Source organism: Capra hircus, chromosome 15 (genome assembly GCF_001704415.2).
Source record: "Capra hircus breed San Clemente chromosome 15, ASM170441v1, whole genome shotgun sequence".
NCBI lineage: Eukaryota > Metazoa > Chordata > Mammalia > Artiodactyla > Bovidae > Capra > Capra hircus.
The window spans coordinates 60,047,319-60,070,153 of record NC_030822.1 but is presented as its reverse complement, the minus strand read 5'-3'; the positions used below and the strand labels follow the sequence as shown (position 1 = coordinate 60,070,153).

Below are 22,835 nucleotides of genomic sequence, written 5' to 3'. Positions count from 1 at the left end.
TGCCTTTCTCCACCTGTCTGCCTGTTTGGGTTGTAAATTTATAGATATTGTTAAGTGACACTTTTTTTAATTTGCAGGAGCAAAAGACAACTGTTTTCCCCTATGGTTCTGATAAGGATGAGAGTGTATTACTGGTCTAGGTCATTCCCACCAAATCCCAAAACCCGGGACACTGAGGAGGTTGAGACACTAGTCGTCAGGCTGCTTCAGAGCTTTTTGAAATCGCTGGCTGCCTCCACTGTGCTTGGCTCTTGTTTTTCGTGGTTTCTAGGAAGATGAAATGTTAACTCCTGATCGTGGCTGTGAGGATTAGCCTGGGAGACTTCAGGGGCACATTAAGTGGGTCAGTGAATCCAAGACACTTTCACTGTTGTCTGGGTGATGGATTTGGAAAGAATTCCTGAGAGGGGGCTGGGCCTGCAGACCCCACAACCCCTGAGATTGTTTTGGTGCTGATGTTCTCAAGGTGGGTGCAAAGAAAGAGGGCTCTTCAGATGGCAGTGTCAGCCTCGCATTCCATCATATCCTGTAGACTTGCTTCTGGAGATTTAAAATTCTGCTTCCTCCCAAATGCAAACCATTCCTTCCAAAGCTAGTAGTTATACTAGAATTTAAGAATTGTTGCAAGATTTCTGGTGACAGTTTTTTAAAAAAGATTTATTTGTTGTTTTGTCGAGCTGGGTCTACGCTGCTGCTCAGGCTTTCTCTGGTTGCAGTGCTTGGGTTTCTCATTGTGGTGGCTTCTCTTGTTGCAAAGCACTATCTCTAGGGTGCTCGGCATTCAGTAGTTGCGGCTCCTGGGACCTAGAGGACAGGCTCAGTAGTAGTGGCGCACAGGCTTAGTTCCTCCGGGCATGTGGAATGTTCCGCAAACGGGAATCGAACCCTTGTCCCCTGCATTGGCAGGTGGACTCCCAACCACTAGACCACCAGGGAAGCCCTCTGACAATTTAAAAATTAGTGTGGCAGAGATATGAATAACTCTTGGCAGTAAATCAAGTAAACCTTTATTGTCCCTTGGCAGGTGTTATCCCCTTTTGAGATGTTACACCCTTTTCTGTATCACATCCTAGCGTTGTTGATATATCGCTACCCTTTGCTCAGCCTGGCACTGTCCACACTCTGCAGTTTTTCCCCTTTGAGGCACCCTTCACCTTGTCTCTGCCTTTGGGAGCAGCCCAGATCTGCCATGATTATTCTGCTGGTATTGCATGTGTCTGTGATAGATCAATGTATTAGAAATATATTTTCCTTCCAGCTCCCAAAGCTACTAAAATGCATAGTCCATCAGTCTCTGAACTTGGGCCCAGGGATCATGATGGAGGAGGTGGTGGTAAGTGAAGGACAAAAACAAAAAGCCAAACCAAACAAAAGTGGAGTTCTTTAAAATGCTACATTATCCATCAGTTTGATAAATCTCTTATTAAATTAGGCTTAAAGGCAACTTTGTTGTGGGAGCTTTCTGGGATGGGTCATTCAGCATTCATTTCATTCATTTAACAAGTTCATCATTCATTCAACAAGTATTTCTTCTTACTGTGGGCCAGGCACCGTGTTAGGCAGTAGGAGTTAGATGAATAAGAACCCATCTCTGGAATAAATTAGGAAAGTTGGCTTCTAAACAACTGTTTGCAATAATTGTTTCTCTTCTTTTTCCTTCGATCACAGCCTGACTTCCCCCAGTCCTATCCACAGTGCAAAGAGCGAATCCGTTATAACCCAGTCGGAGGAGAGGGCAGATTTCGTGATTATTCCCTCCGAAGGAGTAGAGAACAGAACAGGTACTATATTCTCGGCCTGCCTGGAGTGGCTCAAGGAACAGCCCTCGGCATGAAGAGTTTGGGGGTCCTGACTGTCAACTCTCAGCTCCCTGGCCTTCTCCACACATAGTCTGTGTATGCAGGGTCCATTCTAGAGAGCCCTAATGCTTTAGAGCCAGTGAATGTCATATCCTGTCACAAATTGTCACTTCCGCTGTCCAAACTGTCAGATGTCCTGCGGCAGTGTAGACAGCTGACCACCTGTGAAATTAGGAGATGACTTTGGAACTGTCAGAAGCCTGCTCAAGTAAAAAGTTTTTTTTATCATTTCTGTATTATGCAAGTAATTTCAGTATTTCTGTAACTTAAATTGGGGCCAGGAATATATGGAGCGGAGGTGTCTGAGAATATACAGCAGAGAGCAGGTCGGCATCATGTTTTGTGTAAAGGCTACTTGTTTAGACTTCTCCTTCCTCTGTCTCAGTCTCCTTTTTCTTAGATAAACACAGAGGAAAGCAAGGAAGAAGCAAAGTGGGTGACTTGAGAGTTTTATTTGCCTGAAAGAGAGATAATGAAACCGAAGTCCTCTGAAGGAAAACTGGAATTAAATTATTCCTTATTTCACACCCCATCTAGCCCTGGCATTAGTACCCAGAAAGTTAGTTATGTTACTGAGTCAGAAAGTCCGGGGACTCTGGGGAGGGAGAGGGAGGTCTTTACAGAGTGCTTGCTCTGGGCTAGGCACCATGGGTCCCACACATAGTTGTCTCATGAAATCAGACAACAACCTAGAGGGATTAGGCTTATTATAATATTCATTCTTACCAATGAAGTCAGAAAAAGAGACTGTAAAGACAGGGGAATAAAACTGGAGAGAGGGAGGTACAGAGTTTGCTTATACCGGTCTGTTTCCTGTTTTTGTGACTCACACAACGTTATATGTGAAAGGGGTTCCGTCCTCCCAAAATGGTCAAAGGAATATGAGTTGAGGTCTCCCCTCTGAAGCTCCTTTTCATTGCATCTGACAGTTCCTCTCTTTGTCGTTTGAGGGACCGAGCCCTGGGAGGGCCAGTTCTAGAGTAAAGAGTAAAACCTGCCCCCTACCAGCGTTCCCGGGAGGGAATCCTTAAGGTTCTGAAGAGCGTGGACCGCCTCGACCAAGTTCAGCTTTGCTCCCCGGAACCTGGGGTTAGTGGAGACAGTGGCCAGTTCCTCCTGTCCCACACCCCCACCTGCTGGAGAGTCCAGCCTGTGCAGTGAGGCAGGTGCAGAAGGCAGGTGACCCAACCCTTTGAACGTGGAGGACGGTGAGGGCTTGCTCCTGAACTCTGTTTTTTTCACCATGAGCTGTACTCCCTCCTCCCTTCTTGTAGAGGAGATAGACTCTCCATTACCCCGTGACTGGAGACCAGGCAGCCCCCGGACCTACCTGGAGACTTCATGGGAAGAGCAGCTGTTGGAACAACAAGAACATTTGGAAAAAGAAATGGAGGAAGCCAAGAAAATGATATCAGGATTACAGGTAGCTCTTTCCCTTGTTGTTTGTCTTTGGTGCACCAGTTGTTGTTGGGTTTTCTTTTTTTTTTTTTTTTTGGTTTGTTTTTGACCATACTGTGAGGCTTATGGGATCTTAGTTTCCAGACCAGGGATTGAACCTGGATCACTTAACCCCCAGACTGCCAGGGAATTCCTGCACCAATTGTTTATTATTTTTAACTCAGTAGAATCAGTTGAAAATAAAGCGATTCGGTCTTCTGTGAGGTCAGAGCTGAGTTTAGACAGAGAGGGCAGAACGCGAAGAGCAGAAAAATCCCTTACGTGTGAGTTCGCTTAAACGGGCCTCCTGGACGCTTGTTGACAGCACAGCTGTTAGGAGTTCTGCCTGGGAGCCGTACCCACCCTCCCCTACCAAACCTCCACCCTGGCTCTTTGCTTTGTGGGTGGGTTTCTCCCATATTTGCAGCCACAGACCTGCAATGGCAGCTTCTCCCAAAGAATGGAATTGTGAAGAATCAAGATTTTCTCCGAGGAATTCACCATCAGGAGGGCTGTAAGTGCCAGGAATGCTGCAGGTCTCCACCTGAGTCTAGCTAAGGGATTTAGCTCACCCTCGGTGCGTTCGTAAGTGGACGCCCAGGTACAGTGATCAGGGAGAAGGGCAACTGAGCCCTTCGGTTTTTCCTACACCTTCTGTGCCAGCAAGCCTCCCCCAGAGGCCGACTGACCCACTTGACTTAGTTCCTAGCCTGAATGACCCCCTTAGTCCTCCACCTTTGTGTGTCTGGCCCTGTTTGGGGGAGGCCTTATAGTGTTCTGATGACCCTGAAATTGCCCAGGAATATTCCTTTCTGTTTGTGCTGAGAACTGCACTGCTTCTGAATTGTCAAATATTTATGGACACATAAACAAAGCCCACATTATGTGAGTGGCTCTGGCAGGCGGCAGGCGGTGGAGGGCGTGCTCCCAACCGGCCAGCAACAGGGTGGAGACACAAAGGGGTCCTAAAGAAAACGGGGGATTGGTGCAGTGGTAAAACAATTTACACACTGTCTGCCCCAGGAGCCCAGAGAGGCGCTGGAGGGGTGTTTACTGCCCAGACATTCCCAGGGAGAGCTGTTGCGCTTTTCTCACTTGCCCTGTATTTTTAAATGTTTGCCTTTTAGTTCTCTTCTCTGTCAGTTCAGTAGCAATGGTTTAATTAATGCAATGGATTTGTGTGTGTGTGTGTGTGTGTGTGTGTGCGCGCTTTTAATAGGAAGGATTAAAGCATGAAGAATTTCGGGATTACATTCAACCAGGTTTTTCTCAGGATCATTTCATTGTATGAACATAGATATCCATCAGTTTGGTTTGCATTTTTCAGTCTGGGAGAAGTCTCATGGCAGATTAGATAGGAAAAAAAAGAGAATCAACAGGCAGAAAGTCAGCATCCTAATATTCCCCACAAACAGAGGAGTTTTAACTCACAGCCACATGATCACAATGAGAATTCAGTCCCATTACAGAATACAATGGGGCTCACAGCATCCACTGGGCTCCTTAACTCTTTGAGTGATGAACCCGTTGCATGCTGAGCCACGTCCAGGGTTTCTGACTGGTTAGTGTACCTCATTAGTCTATGAACACTTTGCCCTTGGAGTCAGGACTTTTGCAGTGTCGCTCTCCTCCGCTCCTCGCGCTTTCTTATACTTGTCTACACCTCTTGCCACAACTCCATGGGAGAACCAAATCCATTAGCCTGACTAAAATTGTTTTATTAATTAGTAGACTTGATAGTGTCTGGATTGTAAAATGTTTTTATATACCAACATTTGTGATACAATTTGTGTTACATTTATTGAAATAAGAATCTCTGTATCTCTTCTCTTTGGACTGGATTGAGAAAAAAATTGTATACAAAGTGGCTATAGATTTTTAAATCTTTCATTGAGCCCATAGGTCTCCTAATACCTACCTTCAGGGGTAGATCTAAGTTTTCTGGGTTCTAAAGTGTACCCCTTGGGGGGCCTTCTTTAAGAATAAGATTACAGATTATGACTATGATGTTAGATATAGAACCCTGGGAGGAGCAGGCCTGTGAGGGGCCCTGAGGTTTGAGCTTCCTTAGCCTCAGAATATGGAGAAGGCAATGGCACCCCACTCTAGTACTCTTGCCTGGAAAATGCCATGGATGGAGGAGCCTGGTGAGCTGCCGTCCATGGGGTCGCACAGAGTCAGATACGACTAAAGCGACTTAGCAGCAGCAGCAGCAGCAGCCTCAGAATAAATCTGCACCCCTCACCACCATATTCTAATAAAAACGAAGCCTAGTGTGAAGACTTGAAATGAATAAGGACACCTCTCTGCAAATATGTTTTCCTTCTTGTTCTGTCCAGGATGCCTTAGGGAGCAAAAATGCAGAATTGCTAAGTCAAACAAGAATCAAATACATCTACATCTCTGGCAGTCCAGTGGTTAAGACTCAGCACTTTCACTGCTGTGGGCTTGGGTTTGACCCCTGTTTGGGGATCTAACATCCTGCAAGCCGCTCTAATGAAGCCAATGCATACATTCATAAATGTATTCCAAATAATTCCGTATAATAAACTTTTCTAAGTCAGGATAATTCTGCACTGCATTTAGTTCACTTTCCAGCGGGTAAAATTCAATTTGAACAGCCAGCTCTGGTTCAACAATGTCACTTCTTAAAATTAAGTTTATTTTTAGAATTTTTTCTGGGGCTAAGGAGCCTTGGAGCAGAGGATTCAGGTACATCCAGAGAGATGAAAGAGGCATTGAGTATGGGCCAGACACAAGGCAATCCAGACAGATCTATGTTGAGCAATTGACAGAATCTAAAGATCTACAGTTATCAGGCAGACTTCCAGAGGAAGCCCAGTTGTGGTTTCATTTTGGGACAAGTTTCCCTGGTGGCTCAGAGGTTAAAGCATCTGCCTGCAATGCAGGAGACCTGGGTTTGATCCCTGGAGAAGGAAATGGCAACCCGCTCCAGTACTCTTGCCTGGAGAATCCCATGGACAGAGGAGCTTGGTAGGCTACAGTTCACGGGGTCACAAAGTCACGACTGAGCGACTTCACTTTCACTTTACTCCACTCAGCTCTAGACTCTGTCATCTGATAGGAGTTAAATTTCTTTCTGCCTTTGTGGTTGTCCAGGCCTTACTGCTCAACGGATCCTTACCTGAAGATGAACAGGAGAGGCCCTTGGCCCTCTGTGAACCAGGAGTCAATCCCGAGGAACAGTTGGTGAGCTCCTCTTTTGTGACTGGACATGGAATAATCTGGTTTGTGTGTCTGATTTATTTTTAGCATTGGCACTCATCTGTGCCTTCGTAAAATGCTCCCTTCCCCTGACTTCAACTCTGCTGGTTTTCCTCATATGTTTTCAAGTGTTTTTCCTCTCTTCCACAAATATTTATTGCATGCTGACCATGTGCAGACACAGTTTCAAGAACTGGAGACATGAGAACGATAGATGAAACGTCAGACCCTCTCCTCGTGGAGTTTATACTTGGGTCCCTGTTGACTGGAAAAAAAAAAAGCATAGTCTAAAGGTTGAAGGTTATGTTTTATTCGATGGACAAAACCAAGGACTTAAGCCTGGGAAACAGCATCTCAGATAATTCTGAGAGACTGTTCTGAAGAGGAATGGGGGAAGCCAAGACATTATAGGAATTTTTGCTACAAAACCAGGTAGTCAGAACTTTAGAAACCACTGTTAATAAAAGAAAACCGGCTATCACAAGGAATTTAGCGCTTTTCTATGTAGGAGAAGATGCAAGAGTCAGGGCTTCCTGAGGTCGATCCTCGGATTGCAGCTCAGCTCCCTGGGGCCAGTATCCTGTGCTTTCTCACCTGAGGGTCCTCCTTCTCCTGCTAGATGCCGCTATTCTTTGTTTCCACCCCGAGTCCCCTCAAGGCTCACTGCCTGGGCAGCTGTAATGTGGTGGCTTGATGGCTGCCTTTCTTTAATGAACAGCAGGCGGCATTCTTAGTTCACATCCCCTTTGAAGCTTCTCTCTTTCTCCCTGTCCCTTAAAGGTGTGGGCTTCCCCGGTGGCTCAGAGGTAAAGAATCTGCCCAAGCAGGAGACACAGAACCAACCCGTGGCTGGGAAGATCCCCTGGAGAAGGAAATGGCTACCCACTCCAGTACTCTTGCCTGGGAAACCCCATGGATGGAGGACCTTGGCGGGCTACAGTCCATGGGGTCGCAGATGAATCGGGCACAACTTTGTGACTAAAACAACTACACCTTAAGTGTTGCTGCTCCTCGGGTTTTTACTCTGGGCTCTCTTCTGTCTTGGACATTCACCTGGGCAATACCTGCTTCCGTGGCTTCATTCACTTCCCACCTGTCTCCTATGTTGCCTCTCAAATATTTATTTCTAGCTCTGCATGAAATACATTTATTTGTATTGTTTTATTTAAATAAATTTATATAATTATTTAAATTTATATTTATTTTTAGCTCTCTCCATGGAGTTCTACATTTGTAAAGGCAACATGCACCTGCCTGTTATCTCTACTATATGTCCCATAAGCATCTCAATTTCAATGAGTCTTGAATTCAACAGCTTTCTCTCCCTTCTCTCCCCACCCTCAAAACTATTTGTCCTTTAAGTTTCTGTTTTTTATCACTATCCATGTACCCAAATACCCAAAACAAATCTGACACCCATACTTGAAGGGCTTCCAGGTGATGCAAAAGTAAAGAATCCTCCTGTCAATGCAGGAGACACGGATTCGATCCCTGGGTTGGAAAGATCCCCTGGAGAAGGAAATGGCAACCAACTCCAGTATTTAGTCACCACGTTTTATCAGTATACTTTTAAAATATCTTCATCCAGCTTTTCTCCATTTTCATAGGTACTGCCTTAATTCAGGCCTTCATCCAGCATTCTGGTGGCCTCCTAACTGGTTTTCTTGATTCCTCTCCTGTCCTCTAATTCATTTTCCCTAAAACAGCAAGAATAATTTAACTTCAAAGCAAGCTTTGTTTTGTCATCCCTTTGCCTGAAACTTCTGCATCAGTTCCTCCATTGTCCTTCCTGGCCTTCATGATCCTTTTTCCATTTTCCCCTTGAACTTCATTTCTTATCATTTCTCTTATCATTTCCCAAACCCTCTGCACACAACACACACACACTCATTCTAAACTTTATCTATGGTCATCTGCTCGCACCCCCAGGGCATATGCCTCCACTGGAAGTCAGTTCTCTGTAGCTGCTCTACCCTGGCCAGCATCTAGTAGCTGCTCAGTAAATATCTGTTGATGAATGACCTCTGAATTTTACAGCATAGATATAGAACCATCTCTTTTTGCTTTATATCCAGATTATAATCCAAAGTCGTCTGGATCAGAGTATAGAGGAGAATCAAGACCTAAAGGTATGTCAGGAAATGCACATTTTACCCTTTGAAAAAATTTTGGGGATGTTACACACCAACTTTAGTGCAGTAATGGGGAGAAGGGCGAGATGCAGACTCCAGACTTAAGCTGTACCTGTATTATGTCTTTAACTGAAAGAGAGAGGTATATCATAAACAGAGTAAAAGAGTAACACCTTTTTAATCTCAGGGAATAATAGGTATCTATGTCATTATTACTTATACCTTTCTATATGTTTGAAATGTTTCATATTTATCTTTTTAATTAAAATAAAGGATCTATCAGTATGGTCATTTTTAAAATAATTGACATAATTAGTTTCAGGGTGTACAACATGTTGATTCAATATATGTATATATTGTGAAATAATCACAGTAAACTTAGTTAACATATTTACAAATTCTTTCTTATAAAGGAAACTTTTAAGATCTACTCTCTTACAGTTTTCCAATATACAGTACAGTATTATTAACAACAGTTCAGTATGGTCTTTTTTTATTAATGAACACTTGCCAGAATTTTTTTAGATCAGTGGGTCTTAGCTTTTTTGAAGTCGTAAGTGTATGACTGAAGCCATTAACCCTCTCCCCAGCAATTTGCATGAGAGCACTCACTGACCTGGGTTTTGAGTGGACTAACTTTGGAGCCCATCTGTGGAGTCCTGGTGAACAATCCCCATTTTAGATATATTAATTCCAAACTCTTGAAGAGATTGCAATAGAAAAAGAGAGAGTAGAGTCTGAGTTACGGGTGCTCCTCTCCTAAAATCTTTCTCCTAATGACAATCGTGTGCATATATTTAAGGGACAGTTAACTAAGTATTTTATTATTGGGCCAAATGTGTTTTTGTTTGGTCCATAAAGAACAATACCCTCTTGGAGAACCGAAACTCTGTAACCTTTTCTGGACATTAAAAATGAGATAATTACTTCATGAGGTTGGGGGTAGGTATATTGAGATATCATGTATTTTCAGGAGAGGGATTTAGATTATTATGATTGATGATTAAGTTTCCCTGTTGGTGAGGATTGCTAAATATAGGAATGATGAACCTATGGGAATGTATGGCATTTTCTTTCTTGGCCAGAAAGATTATGAACAGTTGAAACTGGGAAACTGGGCAGCTGAGCGTGGGTGCCACAGGAGAGAATGAGATGGGTCCTGCTCATTTCTATGGGTCAGCTTTTAATTTTTCCTGGACCAGACCTGCCTTTGGCCTCAGTGGAGGGTTGATTTTCCTTGGAATGGTTATATGAGTTTCATATTCTTACTGACAGAATGAGGTAATGCTTCTGAAGCAACCCAGATGCTACCATCTGATCTAACTATATTTGGTTTGCAGAAGGAGCTGCTGAAATATAAACAAGAAGCCAGAAACTTACAGGGGATAAAGGTAAAAAGAAAGATATTTAACATTTTAAATAAATTCTCTACAAGGTAAAGCATTCTGAGGGAATTGGGGTACTAGTTGGGTCCCTTAGCCTTTTCTTGTGTACATCTGATGGGCCCTTTCATAGGCTCTGTGCTCCCAGCAGAGACAGGGCTTTGTGGATGGGAAGTGAGACAGGTGGAGGAACATACCTTTGCTTTGCTGAGTCGTAGTTCTGGTGATTATGACTCATGGTGCTGTCACTTCCCTCTGCCACCTTGCTTTTTTCTATGTGTGAAAACAATCAGTTACTGCGGTTTTCTTCAGTTTCAGTATTTTGTCAGTTTTCTTAAGTTCTGAAGAAGAACATACTCTTAAAAACTGTAATTTACTTAGGTTTGAATAGTTAATAACATTCAAATGGTTTGAAGTTAAAAAAGTACGAAAGGATAATCCTTGAGAAGTCGGCTTTCCAGCCCTGCCCCCTCAATCACCTAGCTGTCTTTCCTGGAGGCAACTTACCACTTATCCCCAGATATGTATGTATGTAATTTCCCCCCAAATAATAGCATACTATAAACCCACCTCGACATATTGCTGCTTTCACTCAACAATATATCTTAGAGATCATTCTATTTTAGTACATGAAGACCTTAGGATTCCAGTATGTAAATATATGATAATTCATTTAATCAGTTCCTATTGATAAGTCTTCTGGATCATGTCTAGTCTTTTGGTAATACACGCAGTGATCTAGCTAATAATCTTGGTGCTGCTGCTGCTAAGTGGCTTCAGTTGTGTCCGACTCTGTGCAACCCCATTTTGCTTACATGTTATTTCACCCCAGTAGGAGTAGATGTGCTAAGTGAATAATACCTCAGAAGTGGAAAAGGGTGCTGTTAAACTGCTGCTTTCCTACACTCCCATTCATGAGCCAGACTAGGGTGTAACTCAGCAGCATCTTCCAGAATGTTCTGTAGTCTTAGTCCTTTGAGATGCCAAAAAACAGCATGTTCCATGCTCAAATAAGTTTGAGAAGTGCCATACAGGCTTGAAGAGTCACACTGAATAATAGCATATTAAAGGACCAGAGAAGGTCTGCCGTAAAGAGGCTGGCCTAAAAAACGATTAAACTGTTAACCACAGAAGCGCTTTTCCTCTCATGTGACACTTATTAACATCCCATGAAGCACACTTTGGGAAATATTCCTCTGAACCACTGGTGCCAAGGGTATCTAAGGCCACCTTGCCATATACTGTCAAGGCAGACAGCATATTTAAGAAAGACTCTCACATCCTCCAGAGCCTGCGTGGTTTGTTTGCAGTCTGTAAAGAGAGAAGAGTCAAGGCACGTTTCCTGGGATGCAGCTCTAGTCCATTAGTTCCATTTGAAGTCACTGTGGTTGGAGGATTGTGTCATCAGTTCAGTTCAGTCGCTCAGTCGTGTCCGACTCTTTGCAACCCCATGAATCGCAGCACGCCAGGCCTCCCTGTCCATCACCATCTCCAGGAGTTCACTCAAACTCAGTCCATCAAGTTGGTGATGCCATCCAGCCATCTCATCCTCTGTCGTCCCCTTCTCCTCCTGCCCCCAATCCCTCCCAGCATCAGAGTCTTTTCCAATGAGTCAACTCTCCGCATGAGGTGGCCAGAGTACTGGAGTTTCAGCTTTAGCATCATTCCTTCCAAAGAACACCCAGGGCTAATCTCATAGCCGATCCTTTTAAGTAAGTGTGTACAACCCACCTTGTCCTATGTCTGGTGGGAACCAAGATGGTCCAAGCTAAGAGGAAGATATCCTAAAATTAGTAGAATCCTATTACACTGGGAGGAGGAACCATCGGTCTAAGAACATTTCTGAGCAGGGAAATAGGATCCCAGTCCTGGTCCAGACAAGGCGGTGAAAGGCAGTGGAAGCCGGGCAGGGGCCGGGCTCTGGAAGGCAGGATGGGAGTGATTCCACGGCTCCTTTGTGAACAGGGTGTCTAGGCCCCAGCCCTCTTGGACAAAAGAGCTCATCTAGATTGAGTATTTACAGGCCAAGGATTTAGAGAAGAAAGCCAAGGAGGGAGGAAGGAGAGTGCGTTGTTCAAGGTCATTGTCATGGCGCTAGTGGTAAAGAACCCTCCTCCCAGTGCAGAAGACATAAGAGATGAGGGTTCGATCCCTGGGTCAGGAAGATGCCCTGAAAGAGGGCATGGCAACCCACTCCAGTAATCTTGCCTGGAAAATCCCATGGATAGAGGAGCCTGAAGGGCTACAGTCCATAGGGTCACAAAGAGTTGGACACGACTAAAGCGACTTAGCATGCATGCGCTGTCATGAAAGCAAGTGGTAGGTGTGTAATTTAAGACTAGGTCTGTCTGACCCCAGAGGCCACTTATATTCTCCCCCTAGACCATCATGCTATTGGCAACACAAGGGAATGTAGGGGCAAGTAAAGCACAGAGGGAAAAATCGGGTTTCCATCAGTCTGGTAGGACAACAGGTAGGATTTTCCTTTAGATTCTAGTGTCCTGGAAGGGAACAGAAAAATTCCTGCTCATCTCCTGTGGCAGGACCCCGTGTTCTGTTTGTCTCCTGGTTTAGTAACAGCTGGCTGATGGATGAGCTGGGACCACGTAGTGAGTGTGCTTTCTCCCCAGGATGCCCTGCAGCAGAGGCTGACTCAGCAGGACACGTCTGTCCTTCAGCTCAAACAGGAACTACTGAGGGCAAATATGGACAAAGATGAGCTGCACAACCAGAACGTGAGTTGCAAGAGTGAACTTGGACTCCACTGAGCCCCAAATAGGATATAGTATGAAGTCCTGTTAGATCTGTTCCCCCTCTGAGGACTCCTCCTTGTTCCTAGATGAAAGCCTGTACCACACTGGCCTTGAGCCCTGCGATGTTGAGGACACTGAGACATTCAGGCTGCCTTGTGGTTCTACAGTCTGATTATCTCGCTGAAGATGTGGAGAGTGGCTGTGTGTTTTTACCGTAGACGTGCCCTCTCTGTGCTGTATCCTGTAAACTGCCAACATCAGCTCTAGTTACCTACTGGTTTGGCAGATAATGCCCCCACACCATTGAATTCTGTCTTATTCTTGCAGGTGGATCTGCAGAGGAAGCTAGAGGAGAGGAATCGGCTCTTGGGAGAATATAAGGTAAGAATGTGTATCAGTTTGGAAATTATTTCCACCTGACCTTTGGTGAACAGCCTATTTTTGCTGTTGTTCAAAGAACACTTCAGTACTCTGTTCTCCTCCTTGCTTTCTGCAAGGAAATCCTCTTCTGAGTTCCTTTGAGTCACTAACTCTGAAGGTCGATAGCATGGCTAGGAGAAGGAACACAGAGCTAGGAGTCTAGAAGCTTCAGTTCAGCCAGCCTTTATCTTTATCCAATCCCAAAGAAGGGCAATGCCAAAGAATGTTTGAACTACCGTACAGTTGTGTTCATTTCACATGCTAGCAAGGCAATGCTCAAAATTCTTCAAAATAGGCTTCAACGGTACGTGAACTGAGAACTTCTAGATGTACAAGCTAGGTTTAGAAAACGCAGAGGAACCAGAGATCAAATTGCCAACATCTGTTGGATCGTTAGAAAAAGCCAGAGAATTCCAGAAAAACGTGTACTTCTGCCTTCACTGACTACGCTAAAGCCTTTGTCCGTGTGGGGCTCTACTTCCCTTGGATGGAAATGGCATCACGAAAGATGAACTGTTGGATCTCCTTGGCTTTGTCACTCATTTGAAAGGTGTGTCTCTGTTGCAGAAGGAGCTGGGGCAGAAAGATCGCCTCCTGCTGCAGAACCAGGCCAAGTTGGAAGAAGCACTTCGGCAACTGTCTGAGGCCAGTTACCAGCAGGTGGGGACCATGTTTCACCACTGGCTTTCCTGCCCCTCCGACCTGAAGGAATCCCTGTCTGATTGAGTGTTTGCATTTGCAGGTGGACCTGGAGCGAGAGCTGGAACACAAAGATGTCCTTTTGGCTCACTGTATGAAAAGAGAGGCAGACGAGGTAACCTGCCTACTGCTCGGAGTCTCTGTCACACGTTTACAGGGGCAAAGAGGGAGATTCAGTTGTTAACTCAGGGCTGAACCAGCACCACAGGTTGATTTCTGTTTGGTGGGGAGGATAAAAGTGCAGGTTCTGGGATAAGAAAATCTGGTTTCAAGTCCCAGCTTTACCACTTTTTTTAAAAAAAACCATTTTTTAACACACTTTCTCTTAAGTTGCTTAACTTGTGAACCTTGGAAATAAGTTGTGTGAACTTAAGTTGTGTGACCTTAAGTTGCTTAACTTCTGAACCTTAGAAATAAGGCTCATCTGGAAAATGGAAATAGCAGTGACCTTCTCTGTCATGATGAAGAATACATAAGATAGTCCATCTAAATAACAACACAGTCCTGGTAGATCTGCCTGGCACAGAGTTAGGCTCAAAAAGTTTTAGTCACTGTTCTTTTTTTTGCTTTTTATTACTGAAGCAAAGGCAGGAGATACTGGAGCAGCATTCTCAGGCCTTCCTGGGGCCAGGCAGAGGCTAGGCAAGGGCCTCCAAATGAAGGTTTTCATTTTCTTCACTCTGCATTCAGCAGTGCCCTCTGAGTGTCAGGTACTGGAGATACAGCAGTGAACTAAAGGGAAAAAAAATCTTTGCACTACGTCAGGAAGTGATTTGTGTAAAGAAGAAAAATAAGAGGAATTGCTTTGGAATTTTCCCTCGTACAAGCATCCTTTCTTCTTGCTGCTCTAGGTGACCAGCTACAACAATCACAGCTCTCAAAGCAATGGTTTTCTCCTTCCAGCGGCAGGAAAAGGAGCCGCTTCAGTCGTTCACAGAGGGGTATGTCCTTAGGATTTGAGTACAGACTTGCCACTTCCAGCCAAAACCAAAAGGGTACCCTAGTCATCGCCAGTGGAGTTGGCCTTTTATATCCCTGTTCCCCAGTTCTTGCATCTGTTGGGTGTGTAAAGCTGTGAGGCACTTACTATCCAAAGTTAAGAATTCGTGAGCCATCAGTGGGCTTGCGTCTATGGAGGAAAAAGTTTTCCTACCATTTCCACCTCCATCATCAAAAATAAGAGGTCTGTTGGAAACCCCTCCCCTGTATCCTCTTAAGCCCCGCAGTTGGGACGTGGTTAATAAGGTGGCCCTGCCACGTGGCCATGCCCGCGGCCCCGCGGTTTTGCCCACAGAGCAGCGACCTGCAGCTTGTGCGAGACGCCCTCCGCAGCCTGCGCAACAGCTTCAGTGGCCACGACCCTCAGCACCACACCATCGACAGCCTGGAGCAGGGCATCTCCAGCCTCATGGAGCGCCTGCATGCTGTGGAGACCCAGAGGAAGCAAGAAAGAAGGGTAAACCTTTTTCTGTGATGTTTCTCTCATCCCCCGAAGAAGCTTGCTCTTGTCAATTTAATGTAGATGAAGGCAGTGCCAAGATAGAAGGCCCTGCTGACGGTTACAGTTGCTTTTCTCTTTGGTTTTCCTCTCAAGGGAGCTGACCGTTCATCATGGTATGTCAGTCAAGGAGGGAGTTCACAGATAACTCTAAGCAGCTGGTTAGCTGTCTAAGGGATTGTCGTTCTTGACCCACAGGTCTCCATTTACTGCTTATTCTCCGTCCTCTTCCCCCCGAATGAGCTTGGCATTGGTTGAGGAAATATATGAGACAATGCATTGAAAACTAGAATGCTTTTTATACGTCTATGTTGTTATTGCTAGGATAAACACATCCAATTTTATATTCTGTGGAAAAAGAGTGGTAGAAAAGTATATATTTTAAGTATACTTTTATGATTTAAATTTCTTGGTTAAATTCTCCTGTTGATCATAACTCTTGTGATTTTTGTGTCACTCCCCAGGTTCGGGGCAAGTCACCCAGAACTCAAGCAGGTAGTGAATACCGGGAGTCCTGGCCCCCTAATTCAAGTAAGTACTCCGTACTGCTCAGTAAGGACTCCTAGCATATTAGATCAGAAATTTAGTATTTATATGCTACTGATATTTTGGAGATATAATTTTTCTTGTGGTACTTCATGCTTTTTTTAAAAAAAAAAAGAAGTACCACATTCTTCACACTCATTTATTCTGTTTGTTTGGCTGCATCGTGTCTTAGTTGTGGCAAGGCATGTGGGGTCTTAGTTTCCCAACCAGGGACTGAACCTGTATTGCCTGCATTGCAGGGTGGATTCTTTACCACTGGACTACCAGGGAAGTCCCAGTACTTCACCTTTACGATGCATTGTTCTATAGCAATACTAGAATCGAGTTGCTTCTAGGACTATGAAGACTATATACCATCATTATCACCGCCACCATTACCCCGAGTACCATTTAGCCACATGCAGCATGCTGCTGATTCAGAGAGGCTAAAATATCTTAAACAAAATATCTTTGGAAATAAACAAGCTCCAAACAGGCTACACCAAACGAAGCAAAATATAAAACAACAAACACATATACAGATCACTTGAAAGTCTCAAAGAGAGAAAATTTCCAGTTCTTCTTAGAGGCAAGAAGTTTCATTTCTTTGGGGATTTCCGAAACTTTGAGTGCATAGGTCATTCAGTTTGTTTGAACTTACTGTGTTATATTTTTTTTTCTTGTTAATTCTAACATGTTGGGAAATCTACCCTGAAGTATAATTTCTATTATACTTCATATCTTACCTTTTGGTTTAATAGCATCCATGTTTTCTTATCTTTTATAGTTTACCCAGGCCTGATCTAAAAGTATCTAAATAATAATTTATAAAAACCAAATAGTAAAAGGCTGACCACAGCCAGTTTTATATGTTAAAGATAGTTTTTAAAACCACATTAATAAGTCTAAAGGAAAACACTTAAAGAAAGTATTTGCCCAAATGTGAAAGGTAAAATATTTTTGTTCTCAAACCTCCATATATTTTGTTCTCAAACCTCCATATATTTTTTTTCTCTTGAATGATATATTTACACTGAGACTGAAATAGACTATTAGTACCCAAATTAGTTTCAGTGTTTTTTCTAGCATTGTTTTGAACCAGTCATTTCTGTTTTCTTGATAGGCTTTTTATATTATCCTTGTCCTCTTTAGTACTTTCTTTCAGTTCAGTTCAGTTCAGTCACTCAGTTGTGTCTGACTCTTTGCGACCCCATGAACTGCAGCACGCCAGGCCTTCCTGTCCATCACCAACTCCCGGAGTTCACTCAGACTAATGTCCATTGAGTCAGTGATGCCATCCAGCCATCTCATCCTCTGTTGTCCCCTTCTCCTCCTGCCCCCAATCCCTCCCAGCATCAGAGACTTTTCCAATGAGTCAACTCTTCGCATGAGGTGGCCAAAGTACTGGAGTTTCAGCTTTAGCATCATTCCTTCCAAAGAAATCCCAGGGCTGATCTCCTTCAGAATGGACTGGTTGGATCTCCTTGCAGTCCAAGGGACTCTCAAGAGTCTTCTCCAACACCACAGTTCAAAAGCATCAATTCTTCGGTGCTCAGCTTTCTTCACAGTCCAACTCTCACATCCATACATGACCACAGGAAAAACCATAGCCTTGACTAGACGGACCTTTGTTGGCAAAGTAATGTTTCTGCTTTTGAATATACTATCTAGGTTGGTCATAACTTTTCTTCCGAGGAGTAAGCGTCTTTTAATTTCATGGCTGCAGTCACCATCTGCAGTGATTCTGGAGCCCCAAAAAATAAAGTCTGACTCTGTTTCCACTGTTTCCCCATCTATTTCCCATGAAGTGATGGGACCAGATGCCATGATCTTCGTTTTCTGAATGTAGAGTTTTAAGCCAACTTTTTCACTCCTCTCTTTCACTTTCATCAAGAGGCTTTTTAGTTCCGTTTCACTTTCTGCCATAAGGGTGGTGTCACCTGCATATCTGAGGTTATTGATATTTCTCCCAGCAATCTTGATTCCAGCTTGTGTTTCTTCCAGTCCAGTGTTTCTCATGATGTACTCTGCATAGAAGTTAAATAAGCAGGGTGACAATATACAGCCTTGATGTACTCCTTTTCCTATTTGGAACCTGTCTGTTGTTCCATGTCCAGTTCTAACTGTTGCTTCCTGACCTGCGTACAGATTTCTCAAGAGGCAGGTCTGGTGATCCTGGTATTCCCATCTCTTTAAGAATTTTCCACAGTTTCTTGTGATCCACACAGTCAAAGGCTTTGGCATAGTCAATAAAGCAGAAATAGATGTTTTTCTGTAACTCTCTTGCTTTTTCCATGATCCAGCGGATGTTGGCAACAGTGCTTTCTTTAAGTTAGTTTAAACTGCCAATGTACCTAGAGCTAAATATTTAGAAATTCTTTTTCATAAGTCTAGTAAATTTCTCCCTCCCTGGAATAATTCTTTTCTGTATATGACTTACTTATTTAAAAGACCAAATAAATTCACAGTTAATTCAATACCAGAGTGTTAATTCAATTTCTATATTGACAAATAAGCTGAATGCCTCTCATCTAAAAATACAACATTCACGCAATTTGATTACCCTCTAGCTACTGAGTTATTTATCTTATTCCCCTGCATCAGACTTCTTGAAAGAATGATCTACAAGGTTCTTTCTTCATTGTTACCTCCCATTCACTTCTTAATCCACTAATTGGTCTTTTACTCAGTTACTCCACTTAATGTTTTTCTTGGGTGCATGTTGACTGTCTTGTTGCCTAATCAAAGTGGTCATGTTTCATACCTTATCTTCCATTGACTTTTCAAAAGCATTTACTATCTTTGAATAGTCTCCTTCTGGAAACATTCCTCTTCTTTAACTTTAGTACCAACCAGTTATTCATTCATGAAATATTTATTGAGCATTCATTATGTAGAGTTCTTGTTAGGCACTAGAAATCTCGAGATGAACAAGATGGACTTGGTGCTTGGCCTCACTAGACTGTAGTCTCGAGAACTAGGTACAACCTCCTCCTCTTCTCCTCCTCTGCCTAACCCTTGACTGTGCCCTGGGATTCCACTGGAGGTCTCGACCTAGGCCTTCTGATATTCTTCATCAATGATCCTTCCTACTTCCATGGCTTCAACCACTCTGGTATGCCAATTATTTTTAAACTTTCATCTCTAACTGCAAGCATTTTCTGAGCTGCAGGGCTATATTTTTGAAGGCCTGCTGGATATCTTCTCTGCAGGTCAGAAGGCACTTCAAACTCATGTCCAAAACTGCAAACAAAACAATAAAGGGGGAAAACATAAGAGTATAGAATCAAACAGATCTGGGATGCAGTTGTAGCTCTCAGCAGAGTATACCATGGGCAAGAATGTTAATGACCGTCCTTGCATTTTAGTTTTCATGTTTTTGAAATGGAGATAATCTTGAAGGATTGTAAACATTAAGTGAAATATTATATGTGGATAATCTGGTATAGTGTGGCATATGAGAGATACAAGGCTGTGCCCTTTCTTTCTCTTTTTCATGACAGCCAAATCTCCTGAAAGAGTAATCGTCTCTTTGAACCTACTTCCTGTCTTGCAATTTACTCTTAAGGGAAACAACAACAACGATAATTATTTTAAAAGTAATACAGTAGATTAGTGAGGGCCTCCCTGATGGCTCAGTGGTAAAGAATCTGCCTGCACTGCAGGAGCTGCAGGAGACCAGTTCAATCCCTGGTTCAGGAAGATCCCCTGGAGGAGGGCATGTCAACCCACTCCAGTATTCTTGCCCAAAGAATCCCATGGACAGAGGAGCCTGGTGGGCTACAGTCCATAGGGACATGACTGAAGCAACTTAGCAGGCATGCACATTAGATTAGTGGAATACATTGAGATTTCAGATAAAACCCATGCATCTGTGATAATTTGACAGGCAAATAGTATCTCCCACAAATGGTGTCAGGACAACTGGATATCCATATGCAAAAGAACAGAGTTGGACCTGTACTTCACGTTATGTTCAAAATTAATTTAAAATGTATCATTGACCTAAATATAAGTATTAAAACTAAAACTCTCAGAAGAAAACACAGGGGAAAATATTCATGACCTTGAATTCTTAGACATTAAAAGCATGAGCAATAAAAGAAAAAAAAGAGGAAAATGGACTTCATCAAAATTAAAAACTATTTGAATCAAAGAACATTATCAAGAAAGTGACAAGACAACCAGAATAAGAGAAAATATTTCAAAATCATTTATCTATTAAGGGCCTAGGATAAAAACTATATAAAGAACTCTTATAACTTAGCAACAGAAGACCAAAAAAAATCTGATATTAATAACAGATGGGCAAAGGACTTGAATAGACATTTCCCCGAAGAAGATGAGTAAACGGCCAAGGTGTATATGTGCGCTCAGCAGTCTCTTCAGTGGCGTCTGACTCTCTGTGACCCCATGGACTGTAGCCCGCCAGGCTCCTGTGTCCATGGGATTCTCCAGGCAAGGATACTGGAGTGGGTTGCCATGCCCTTCTCCAGGGGAGCTTCCCCACCCAGGGATCGAACCCATGTCTCCTGCGTCTCTTGCACTGCAGATAGATTCTTTACTGCTGAGTCACCAGGGAAGCCCCAAATGGCCAATACGCACATGCAAATATGCTTAAAGTTGTTAGTTATTAGGAAAATCCAAACCAAAACCACAATGAGATACCACTTCATGCCCACTGATGACTCTGAAAAAACAAGTAAAAGTGTTGGTGAGGATGTAGAGAAGTTGAAACTTTTGCACATTGCTGATAGGGATGTAAAATGGTAGAAGACAGTTTGCTGGCTCTTCAAAGTTAAACATAGAATTACTATATGACTTCGCAATTCCATTCCTAGGTATATGCCCAAAAGAATGAAAAGCAAGTGTTCAAAAAAAAAAAAACCAAAACCATGTACACACATGTTCTATTCACAGTAGCTAAAAGGTGGAAACAGCCAAGTGTCCATCAGTTGATAAAAGGGTAAACAATTTCTGCATATATTCATATAATGGAATGTTATTCAGCCACAAAGAGGAATGAATTACTGATACCTGCTACAACATAAATGAATCTTGAAAATGTTAAGTGAAAGATGCCAAACAGAAAAGGGCAGAAATTGGAAGGATCCTTTTCTATGAAATGTCCAGAATAGGCAAATCCATCGAGACGGAAAGTAGATTAGACAGACATCAGGATTAGGAAGGGACTTTATTGAGTATGAGGTTTCTTTTTCAGATGCTGAGAATGTTCTGGAACTAGACAGTGGTGATGGTTACACATCACTGTGAATGTATTAGGTGCCATTGAATTGTACACTTTAAGTGGTTAAAATGGTGAGTTTTGAGTTACATGAATTATACCTCAGTTTTTTAAAAAGTGAATTGTAATAAGCCTGGAAGGAGCTGTCCTAACAGAGAGAAAAGGTTGAATAGGCTAAGATATTATAACTGTCTTAAATCCATCAGAGAGATGAAATCAGAGGGCAGCCAACCAGCCTGAAAGGTAAACAGGTGCTTCCAAGCACAGATAGGATACCAGCACTGGCTCACTTATGGCAGAGCGCAGGAGGAAGATGGGGCCACTGTACAGGTAGGAATTCAGCTAAGATTTTAGTAAATTGTGAAAGGCTGGGCAGAGACTAGGAACCCTGGGGGCCGCAAACACAACAAGAGTTTGCACCTGCTTGCTGACGCTTCTGTTGACCTCCATTTGGGTGCTTATGGCAGAGACTGGTTGTGGGAACAGAGTATTGAGAAATCCTGTTTTGGGGGTGGGGGCTCAGAGGAGGGACCGGCTGCCACTGTCAGAAAAGCATGAAGAACCATCTGGGCCTTGGTCCCTTAAAGAACAAAAGTTTTAAGCCGCTGAGGAAAGGCAGCAAATCCTGTTTCCCCTTCGTCCCTATCTCAGGCAAAGGTGAAGACCTACTTCAGCTAGGGGGGGAGAAAGAAAGGATAAAAGAACTCTCAGTCCCCAGCAGTGGCAGCAAAGTGCCTTGGGCTCAGATCATTAGAGGCTGTCTTCCACTGGGGAAAGGGTAGGATCACTGAGAAAGCCCCACCTCAAGACTGAGGTTGGATCACAGAGAAGCCTTCCTCAGCCCTCCCCGCAGATGAGCAAGTGCTGTGTAAGAAGGGACAGCAGTCTGCCTCTGAGGGAGGGGCACACAAGTCAAGTCTGCAGTTGAGGGTGGGGACTTCCCTCCTGGTACAGTGGTTAAGACTCTGTGCTCCCAATGCAGGGGGCGCAGGTTCAATCCCTGGTCAGGGAACTAAGATCTCAAGTGCGGCGTGGTGTGACCAAACTAATAATGATAAAATAAAGTTGAGGGTAGAGCAGGAACATTAAGGGAAAACCCTGCAGGGTGCAGCTCCTCAACATAACCCTAGAGAAATGTGAAGGTGATGGTGCACTGAAAGTAACCTTAACAAAAATCCCAGTCTCAGCTCAGTCTCCTGACGTGACTGATTCCGCTCTTCCCACCAGTGGCCGGGAAAAACAAGCAGCGTGCCCATTTCTAGACATAAACATTTTTTACCTTAGTCTCTACCATCTTACACAGGAAGACTTACACAGGAAGTCTGACAGTCAATAAAAATTTATGTGACATCCACAGGAACAAGAAAAATGCACGCCACTGTCAGGAGTCAATAAGGGTCTACTCAAGAGTTGACTCACACGTGACTAAGATATTGAAACCATCAGAAAAGGAGCTTTTAGAAACGGTGTTAATGGCTGAAGTAAAAATGTTTATATAGTGCATGTACAGGTGAGGAATTTTAGCAGAGAGATGGAAATTATGAAAAGGAGTCAAATGGAATGCTAGAAATAAAAATAAATATTACAAAGATGAAGAGTGTCTTCAGCAGGTTCATCAGAAGTCTCAACAAACACAGCTAAGGAAAGATTCAGTGAATTT

General features: G+C 43.4%; 1 protein-coding gene across 5 annotated transcripts in view; it reads left to right on the top strand.

Annotated features, from left to right (window-relative positions):
* DIXDC1 (DIX domain containing 1) overlaps positions 1–22,835 on the top strand; it is a 79,417-nt gene that overhangs the window by 44,462 nt on the left and 12,120 nt on the right. For all 5 annotated transcript variants that reach the window (XM_018059787.1, XM_005689437.3, XM_018059788.1 and 2 more), the window contains 12 exons: positions 1,669–1,781; positions 3,134–3,282; positions 6,417–6,506; positions 8,597–8,650; positions 9,994–10,044; positions 12,666–12,770; positions 13,116–13,169; positions 13,776–13,868; positions 13,951–14,022; positions 14,759–14,848; positions 15,202–15,363; positions 15,870–15,936. In XM_018059787.1, coding sequence (XP_017915276.1) covers positions 1,669–1,781; positions 3,134–3,282; positions 6,417–6,506; positions 8,597–8,650; positions 9,994–10,044; positions 12,666–12,770; positions 13,116–13,169; positions 13,776–13,868; positions 13,951–14,022; positions 14,759–14,848; positions 15,202–15,363; positions 15,870–15,936 — 1,100 coding nt within the window. The remainder of the gene's footprint in view (positions 1–1,668; positions 1,782–3,133; positions 3,283–6,416; positions 6,507–8,596; positions 8,651–9,993; positions 10,045–12,665; positions 12,771–13,115; positions 13,170–13,775; positions 13,869–13,950; positions 14,023–14,758; positions 14,849–15,201; positions 15,364–15,869; positions 15,937–22,835) is intronic.